At 55.9% G+C, this 10,031-nt stretch overlaps 1 protein-coding gene across 1 annotated transcript in view; it reads left to right on the forward strand.

The window, feature by feature from the left end:
* Window positions 1–3,390, forward strand: part of VOLCADRAFT_90053 (uncharacterized protein) — a gene marked incomplete at both ends in the record, with an annotated part of 7,440 nt that extends 4,050 nt beyond the window's left edge. Inside the window, 7 exons of the mRNA XM_002949582.1 lie at window positions 38–41; window positions 269–282; window positions 480–693; window positions 1,091–1,470; window positions 2,061–2,222; window positions 2,594–2,808; window positions 3,162–3,390. Coding sequence (XP_002949628.1) covers window positions 38–41; window positions 269–282; window positions 480–693; window positions 1,091–1,470; window positions 2,061–2,222; window positions 2,594–2,808; window positions 3,162–3,390 — 1,218 coding nt within the window. The remainder of the gene's footprint in view (window positions 1–37; window positions 42–268; window positions 283–479; window positions 694–1,090; window positions 1,471–2,060; window positions 2,223–2,593; window positions 2,809–3,161) is intronic.
* Window positions 3,391–10,031: the final 6,641 nt, after the last annotated feature.

Genomic DNA, 10,031 nt, shown 5'->3' on the forward strand with positions numbered 1-10,031 from the left:
CCCCCCCTCCCCCCCTCCCTCCCTCCCACGTCTGCAGAAACGTGGGGACGGCGCGCTCAATTACTGACCGCCTAGGGGTAAAGCGCAGCAGCCGAACAGACAACAACAACAACAACAAAAGATTCAGCTGCAGGGGCCGCCTGGCTAGTCTGTTTCGCTTTAGAGGGTTTACGGCTTCTGTAGCTCCGTTCCGGACACCCCCGAGCGGCTCAAAGCCGGAGTCAGCGAGTCATCCAGATCCCCCCCACCCCCTTCCGCTTCCTTCCAGTCGATCTGCAGCGGGTGTGTATATCCCCACCACCACGCACACGCCTCTCTTTTAGGGTCGCAACGTAGCACTGGTTTGGTGGCAGCGGATGTCAAATGTCCAGATGCAGGATTACGCGACAGCTGAGATGAGACGGTTGTACGGTTGTACGTCACCCTGCCTGACGCATTTATGAACCAGTTCCACCCGCGGGCGGCATGTAACCGCGCAGGGCACCGGTGTCGCTGGTGAGGACGCCGATTCCGAGCAGCAGCCCCAGCCAGGTCGGGAACACGAACCCGACATTGGCGACATCGGCGCGGGTGGAGCCCGGGTGGGAGTAGGGGAGCCCCGGGGGGTCTCCAGCGCCAGGCGGTGGCGGCGGCTGATGCTGAGCGTGGCGTGTAAGGGGTGTGTGGACAAGGAGGATCGGATCGAGGAGCTAGGTGAGTATGGTCGGTGTGAATTTGTGGACCTGTTAAGCCGGCGAGGCCGGCTCGTGGTTTGGCCCTTGGCGATTAGGACGCCCGCAGTGGGAGGAGGGGAAATGGAGATTTGTGGGGAACGCATCCTGATCATCACCCTCTTCGTCCCCAGCCCACGTGCACCCATACAACCTCTCGAGCGACCCCCAGCCAAACGGCACCCATTTCCCTTTCCTAAGTGACCCCATCCGTGCGTCTCCTCGCGGCCCTATCGACCTTATCCGACGAGCCCGACGTTAAACTTCCCAACCTTCCCAGCTCCCAGCTCCCACTCGGCCGCGATCCTAATCTCCTAATCCTCCTAATCTTCATTCGGGCCTTCCCTCCCCTCCCTGTCCGGCCCTGTCCGGGGCCCCAGGCCAGCTACTACGCGGGGCCCGAGAGCGGCTGGAGCGAGCCGAGCGGCAGCTGGAGCACTCGCAGGAGAAGATCCGACGCCAGGCGCAGGATCTTACTGTACAAACACAACGATCCGTACAGCTAGACGCTGAGGTCAGCAGGCTCAGCAGGCAGCTGGCGGAGGCTGCGTCGCTGGCTGCACCGCTGAGCCGGCGGCTTGGCGGCGGCGGTAGAGGTGGAAGCATGGGGTACGATCGTCGGGCTGAGGAGATGGAGGAACATTTGAGGAAGGAGGTGAAGGAGGCGCGGGGGGCGGCGGAGGCGGCTGGGATGGCGGCGGAGGCGGCGGAGCGGGAGGCGCGGCGGCTTCGGCGAGACTTGGAAAGGCGCGAGCAGGAGGTGGGGCCACGGCTGGATAAGGGGGGCTGCGTCCTGTCTGATGTGTGATGTGGTAGCATGGAAGCACGCAGGTGTGTGTGTGTGTTGTTTTGGGCGCTTGGTGAGTCTTACCGAGGAAGGAGCCTATCGCCGTGCGTGTGCGCGTGCCTGTGTGTGCGCGCCTGTCTGTTGGTGACAAGTACTCGGGGATGTCGGGTATGAGGGAGGTGATACACGGCGGCTGGGGGAAGGAGAGACATGCAGCTGGGGTCGGCGTGAGCTACCGGGTTGGTTGAGGGGGAGAGATGAGGGGTGGGGGGAATATACGGGGTTGGGGGGAAAACACAGAGGCCATACAACCTGCCGTACGACCTATTACAAACGCGGGAACGGGCGCTGCTGGGGACCACTGGGATAGAGGGCGCGAGGAAAGGGGGAAGCTCCTCCATATGGACGCATGTACCGTAAAGAAATAACAGGTCCCTTGTAACGCAGCCGTTTGCGTTGCCCGTTGCTAGTTGCGCCTTCGCGGTTCTCCTCTGTTTTTAAGTTTTAAGCCACCAGTGTTACATGAAATGAAGCACACGTCTGTGGTGCGTGTGCGCACGCAGGTGTTCGCGCATCGCGAGCGCGCGGAGGAGCTCTCACTGGCGGTGGCTCGGGAGAGGGAGCGGTGCAATGCGGCGGTGGCTGCGGCGACTGAAGCCACCCAGCAGGTGGAGCAGCTGCAGGTGGTGGTCAAGGAGCGAGACGAGCTGCGGAAGCGGGTGGAGGTGAGTGTAATATAAAGGCGGCACCAGGCGAAGAGGCGCCGCTGCCGCTGCGGCAGCTGCGACGTAATTCCTCGAGCCACTCGGTTTAGGGAGAGGGCCCAGAGGGCGTCCGGAAAGGGGTATCCCGGAGAGAGAGGTTGCGCCCGTCTGTGCGCGCATGTGTGTACCACGTACAGCTATATCACCAGCCGCCGGTAATGAGCGGATTATCACAGTCGCACCACTTTGCAATGGCAAAAATACGTTACAAACGTTACAGTCCACATCCTGGAGTGCGGCTGGGATGGTGACCACTCACTACCCGACCTGTCGCGCTGCCTACCTGTCGTACTGCTCTACTTCTGTCGTACGGCCTGCGATCTGTGATGCAGGCGATGGAGAAGGCGAGCCAGGAGGCATGGAGGGCCGCACAGGTAGCTCGGGATGGTCACCTTACCTCCGAAGCAAATGCCGACGTGGTGCAGGCCAAGCTGGTGGCAACGGAGGCTGCCAACCGGCGGCTGGCGCAGCAGGTGCAGGAGGAGAGAGCCGCAGCTGCGCGGGCTGCATTGGAGGCGGAGAGCAGGTTGGAGGAGGGCGAGATGGGGTGCGGTGTTTGGCGCCTTGGGCGGTGATGCTTTTGAACTTGTCAATTGGTGGATCAGAAAGTGCTGGGTGGTAGGCAGGTGCGGTTAGAGCGCGCGCTGTCCCGGGTCTGTTCACGCCGCCAGGGCGCCGCCAGGATGTGCGACTGTTTGTGGAAAGGTGTCGGCAGATGCCCATCCCGACACCGGCGATGAGCTACGTTTGACTGCCAAGTTATCAAGATATCGCGGGTGATGGTTTCTGAGGCCGACAGAGCTTCAACGTGGGAGGGGAAAAAGCGTTGCACCCCTCAAGCTGCCTGACTGTCGAGGGCAGCATATGCCGGCTGTGTTGTGCTGTGCTGTTGTTTTGCAGGCAAAATCAGCTTCAGCTGGAATCTGCCCGGCTACGCGCCGACTTGGCTGCGCTCACGGCCGAGCGGGAGGTGCTGCACGACTTAACGCGCCCGCAGGCGCCCGCAGCTGGCAGATCAGGCGGAGCGTCCACCGGCTCGGGCTATGTGGCGGGGGGGCAGCCGCGAACAGCTGATGCTGTGGCGGATGTGGCAGTACGCAGTGCTTGGGTACCGCCACAAAGGATTTGAATTATGAAACACATGGTTGTGTCGTTCCCTGCGAGATCGCAACTATGAGAGCACGGGAGCTGCGAACACTGGGAACATGCAACGAGGAAGGCGCTCGCGGGCAAATATTTCCCATTCGTTGCCTATATAAATCCTGAAGTCCATCACCGAAGCGGAACACAATTATGATAAACATGCTCATACTGCACAAGAGAAGGCAAGGGATTGGCGGATCGCTAGTCCGTGCATGTGCGATTTTGGATCCAAAGCATCCGAAGCATGGCCATACAAGTTGCAGTGCGCGTCATAGCGCGGTGTTATCATCTTCTCATGCTTTGTTTGTTTTCACATAGCTTACATGCGACTCTATCACATAACCGAAAAAGTTGAGCAGCAAACGAGAAGACCCTCATAATCCTTGAACCAGACAGCTTAAATAACACCTACTTCAGAATAAGTCACCTCCAAGATGGCCGCAGAAATGGAAGAAATGGAACATCAAGGCATGGTAGAGGGCCAGGAGGAGATTACGGGACCAATGCTTGTAGAGGTCCTTCAGGTGACCATACGGCCCATTCACTGCTGCGTAGGCGTTGTTTCATTGTAGCGATATGTGTTCATAATTTGGAATTTTTCGCTTTGTGTGCAGCAACACGGCGTCGCTGCGGCAGACATTAAAAAGCTTAAAGAGGGTGGCGTCCACACAGTAGAGCACCTAGCTCACGCCCCAAAGAAGCAGCTAGCGGAGATAAAGGGGCTGAGCGAAGCTAAGATCGACAAAATGCAGGCTGTCGGTGCGTTGTTTACACGGCATGTAGAGGTCATATATCAGTATCGTTACTAACATCATCCTCGCAACGGGATGCAGCATTCAAAATCATTCCTATGGGATTCACTACGGCAGCTATTGTTGCAGAGCAGCGGAAAGAGGTGCGTCACATTCCACGAACTGTGCCATACCGCTTCCCCCTCAACCCCTAACCCCGCTATCATACGCTAAAACACCCTATGCTAACGCGTCTCCTAGGTTATCAATATCACAACTGGATGCAAGGAGCTGGATTCAATCCTGGAGGGTACGACTGGGGGAAGAAGGAAAGCTGGGATGTCACGGAGGAGGAAGGGCACCAGGGTTTGAGATGAACTGCACGTATATCACGTGCGAAAACTCTGGATACTGCAGGAGGTATTGAGACTGGCAGCATCACGGAGATTTACGGGGAGTACCGATGCGGGAAGACGCAACTATGTCACACGCTATGCGTTACTTGCCAGGTATGCAAAGTTGTTTCAGTATTGAGGGAAGAACGACTGCCTTCCGAAATTCGAGACCCATCTTATCTGCTCGCTCATATGACGTTTACCACCCTGCTCGTCCATCCATGAATGCAGCTTCCTGTGGACATGGGCGGTGGAGAGGGCAAGGCGATGTACATCGACACGGAGGGCACCTTCCGTCCACAGCGCTTGATACAAATCGCCGAGAAGTGAGCACTTGCACCTGCACGCCGGAAATATGCCACAAACTCACACGCTACTTGCGCTCTCCTTGTCGCGAAAAGAAGACTGCAGACTGCTTTCCTTAGAATGCCTAAGTCGCTCTGCCCCGCTGCTTTAAAAGCCATTGATACGAAAGGTGTTCCGAGGTCAACGGCCTCAGCGGCGCGCGTGTGAACGGTTTCTGCAACCATCATTCCCGCAGAATCCCGACTTCCTTACATCACCATTACATTTTAAAACAGGTACGGGCTGAGCGCCGAAGACGTGCTGAACAACGTGGCGTATGCCCGGGCGCACAACACCGAGCACCAGATGCGGCTGCTGCAGGACGCCGCCTCCATGTTGGCAGACAGCCGGTTCGCGCTGCTGATCGTGGACAGCGCCACGGCCCTCTATCGCACCGAGTACAATGGGCGGGGAGAGCTCAGCGTTCGGCAAATCCACCTAGGAAGGTGAGGTGAGGTGAGGTAATAATATATTATTAGGGTTTCTAATACATGGCCCGAGCTCGAGGCGCCGCGTGCTGCCGCATGCTGGAACTTGCCAGCTTTACGATGAGGCCCGCTTGGCCCGCTCCCAGGGATGACTAAGTTAGGAGATCCACGGCGTGAACCATTATGGCCTGGCAACTGGTTTGTTTCCGCTCTGTGTCTGTCTCCGAACCGGAGGCGGGGGTCTTGTCTACCAAAGTTGGGACTGTGCTGGTGCGCAGGTTCCTGCGGGCGTTGCAATGCATCGCGGACGAGTACGGCGTTGCAGTGGTTGTAACAAACCAGGTGAGCGGCAGCAAGAGTAGTAGTAGCAATCTGCGGTGCCAAGCAGTGAGGGGGCGGGTTTGTCCGGGGGAACTGCATCATTTTTGCCTTAAAAAGGCCGTCACACTTAACAGTGATTGGCTACATCCTATTGGACATCACCGCTAGTTTTGTTAAGAGCAGGCTGGAGATACAAATGCATATGCACGGTACAAATCTATGCACGGTGTCGCGCTTATAGCTTGCGCATGGAACAACACTTTTGGGTTGTGTGTATGTGTGTGTGCCTGCATGTCATCGGTAGGCCAAACCAATCGTCCGTTCCATCTATAATCTTTTTCGCGTCTTTGGGTGACCGCGTTACGAGTTATGCTCGGTCAACCGCCCCCCCGCGGTGTGCACCGGTACACGGTGCGAGGCTGTGCCCAGCTACGAGGTCTCTGCTCGCATATTAAAAAATCAAAGCGAGGGCAGGGACCTTATCTGTTTTTTTTACCGAGACTTCGGGATTTCGCAATGCAGTGTTTCACTTCCAGGAATGTCCGCTGGGGCACTCCTATTGAGCGCATCGAGGACGTTGCAAGTCGTTGGAAGGCAGTTGCTGTCGCAAATTCTGGCATAGCTTAAATTTGCCCCGACACCAGTTCCATGTATTCCACGTTTTGGATTGTGTGGACCGTCGCATTTTTCCGGTTGTTGGCATGCTGTTTCAAAACTGTCCGCAGCTGCTGGACTGTCCGTAGCTCTTTCCTAGTCTAGGTACGGGCAGAACCTGCGCATGGCGGTAATCAGTCAGCATGACCTATTTGTCCATTATTAATTTTGGTTACATATCAGCCAAAAGAATCTGCGACATTAAGTAACTTGAGAGCATATATCTGATCCGCGGGTGCTACTACACTTGATCAGCTGATCTCATATCCTTCGACGGTTGGCGGAGGAACATTGCTGGCACTCGATCCATGTGCAGCCCACCTTCCAAGTATTTATAACGCGCCTTTTTTCCGAAACAAGGGAGGAATGAAAGAAACGGGCTATGAATCGCTCCAGCTGGCTCCGGTCGTGCTTCATTTCTAAGAAATAATGTGGATGGATGCTTTTCTTCCCCGTTCGCATTTTCCCTTGCTATAGGTGGTTGCTGCGAACCTGGACGGTGCCGGTGGTGGTATGTTCGCCGGCCCGCAAGTGAAGCCCATCGGCGGCAACATCATGGCCCACGCAACTACCACCCGGTTGTCGCTCCGAAAGGGACGCGGCGAGAACCGCGTCGTCAAGATCATCGCGTCGCCGTCGTTGCCGGAGCGGGAGGCGCAGTTCTCCATCGCCGCCGAGGGCGTCACGGACGCGAAGGATTAGGTCGCTCACTGCCCCTCCCTTGGCAGAGTTTTGCGTGTGACGACGTGCATCATCGCTGGGAGGGATACGCATGTTACAGGAGCGACTTTTCGGAAGAGCGTTGACAGCTTGCAACGCATCGCTCGAGGGCGCGTGCTGAATTTTATTGCCAGGCGTGCAAAGGCTTAGGGCAGAGAGAGCCAGCCTGCTGACGAGGACGTGCTATGTACAATTATTAGATTTCATTGCGGCGCTCTTTCCTTGTCCAGGCCTAGCTCTTGCCTGCCAGCTGTGTATTTCATTTTCGATGGCCGGGCCCACTGCGCCAAGGCCAAGAGGAGACACGACCCATTCGGACCATGACTATTATGTGCGGAAATTGTACATGGCTCATACCGCACAAGGTTGTGTGCGAAAAGCCTGCGACAAGTCTTCGTGTACGATGCCGGTTTACGGTTGAGGGATTGTGCTTCCTTCCTTTATAGCTTCTTTTCAGCTTCTTTTAATAAAAAGTGTGGGGACGCATCCACGACGAAGCAAGAAACCTAAGAATGGAATGAATGGCCCTGGTACAGGGAATCCTAAAGGACCGTCAGTAAGTTTAATGTTCCGTGTGACATATGCGCCATAAAGACTTAAAAATGTGGAGTATTAATGAGTCGCTCCAGTGGAATCACCCAACAGTGCAATCACTAAACAGAAGTCTGCGATCGGGCTCAAAGATGTCGTGGGGGATGCCACTGGAGTTTTTAAAAAGGTGCACGTGGTGTTTGGTGAGACCAGGTCGACCCCTGCATGCTTTTCCCAGGGCCACGAACGGAGTTTCAGGTCTCAAACCGATAACTTCTTGAATCCATGCAAGAAGTACAGGCCTACACGCATCCTCGTGCTCTGTGTGCATAATATAATGAATGGACAAATGTGGACGTGTCACAAGCACACAGAGACACACACATACACGCGTGTGTGTGTGTGTGTGTGTGTGTGTGTGCTTTTGTAAAGTTGCGCACGTGACATCTCCATTTACCGAACTCGTCGCGGTTCAGTCCCTACTAAAACACAAGTGCAGTCGCGGACCGGCATGTGTCGTGTTATGAAGTCTCCTAACAATAACTGTGGCAGTCTACAAGTAGTATCCAAAAAGCCGAGTGGAAAACCAAACAAAGCCAGGGTGGAAAAACTGAGTCCAAAGCCGAGTTGAAAACCTGACAACATATCACATACTGGCGCGCGGGTCGGGTAAGATGTCCAACAGGCAGAAAGTCACAGTCCAAGGCAATGAGCAACGCAGTAAGAGGTGGAATCATGCAAACAGATGACGTCTTCTCCTTCTTTCAGAAGATAAGGGGTAAACAAAAGATAAACCGTAAAATAAACGAATTGAAATCATTATTGTCGCAATTTCATCTGTTTGTTTAGATCCCTGCCAGTAGTGAGGTCAAAAGGGCGCCAAAACGGCATCAGCTCAAATTTTAAAATCGCACCTGCTGATCAGCTCGCGATTCAGCAACCGCGGAGCAGCGCACCTCAACATCTCAACATCTCAACCTCACAACAACCTAAAGATGTGCCAACGCCATCGTGACACTGCTCGCGACAACTTCATGCAGGCCAAGGCATGTGCGCGCGGAGCGCCTCTTCGCCCCTTCCCTCCCCTTCCCCGCTTTCTCAACCCAACTCGCAAATAAGTAAGGCCAGGACGGTCATCGTCCCGCGCTCCTTGGCTTTCGCGCGCGTGTGGCTCGGCACAGCACCTTGAGGCTACGTACACACAGCGCGTTCCTCTACAGGTCCCTAGCAGGGCCCCCCCCTCCACCACCACCACCACCACCGCAACCATCCCCGCCTCAGGAACCTTGTACCTTCATTCGTTTCCCCTCAGAACCAGGAAAGGGAAGCCGACCCTAAAAGGCAAAGTGCTTGTGCGAGGCGGGGGAAACCCTGGGGTTGTCACGTAGCTCGGAGCCTCCCCCCCCCCTCGCACTCCCCACCTCATCCCAATAGCTATCTATGTTCAGCTACATACCCACCTCAGTTGGTCAGTGAGGTACTTCCGCACCCAGGGGGCTCATCTTCCGGTCGGGACATACCTCTTGAGAGAAGATCCCCCCGGAGTCGTACGGCGGTCTTCCGTTTTCATTTCCATGTCTTTGTGTGTGTGTGTGTGTATATATCGATGTGTGCGAATGTGTGAGTGTGTGTTTGTGCGTGTGTATGTATGTAATGTGTGCGTTCATGTGTGTATGTATGTATGTCTCTTTGCAGGGGGAGAACCTTATGAAAGAAGCTGAATGAATAAACTTGCCGGCGCTGATGTACGGCAGGAGGGGATCCGGATCATGCACGAAGTCAAACGAAGGGGAGACTAACTGCCCCGACAGCCCGAGGAGGCAGCACCAGCTGCCGAAGCAACAACGACGCGACACCCCCAGGGAATGCGCACAAGCAGTGTGTTCAGTATATCCGTATATCCGTAGTCCGTTCTCCCGGGCACCTGGGTGTCCAGCGTTGTGATAAAAAAATATTTTTTTTATCAAAATTATTCGCGTACTATTTGTAACCTCGCAGTGGAGGTTGGGGAGTGGGGAGGGGGATTGGGAGCTGTAGAACCGCCCCGTGTTCCCTTGCCCTCCTAAACACGCGCGCCGTGTGTTTAGGTTGGGGGATTTTAGTGATGCATGGTGCGCTCCAGAGCCGCCACGTAATGGCTGAGTAGGTGGTCTCGGAGCATGCTCCGTTTGAGCAGTACCCGATTGACATGGGAGCGACTCACGTTGCGCAGTAGCCGGAAGGCGGCAGTGGCGTCCGCACCTGTCACACGCACGAGAGGGGAGAGGGGGGGACAGTGAGCTGGGTAGGTGGTGGAAGTGGGTGGTGGGGTGGTGGGGTTGGGGTGGGGTTGGGGGTAAAAGTAACCGGGGAGTGTGCATGGCAGTTGGGATTTTGCGGTGTGGCACCCAGGCGGGGCGGGGCGGGGCGGGTGGCACATACGGGACAGGCAGTCCAGCGGTGGAGCGGGGGGGAGAGGTGCGCGCGCAAACAAACAGAGGACGGTCAGGAGTGTACGAAACA

The sequence above is a fragment of the Volvox carteri genome (assembly GCF_000143455.1).
Source record: "Volvox carteri f. nagariensis unplaced genomic scaffold VOLCAscaffold_15, whole genome shotgun sequence".
NCBI lineage: Eukaryota > Viridiplantae > Chlorophyta > Chlorophyceae > Chlamydomonadales > Volvocaceae > Volvox > Volvox carteri.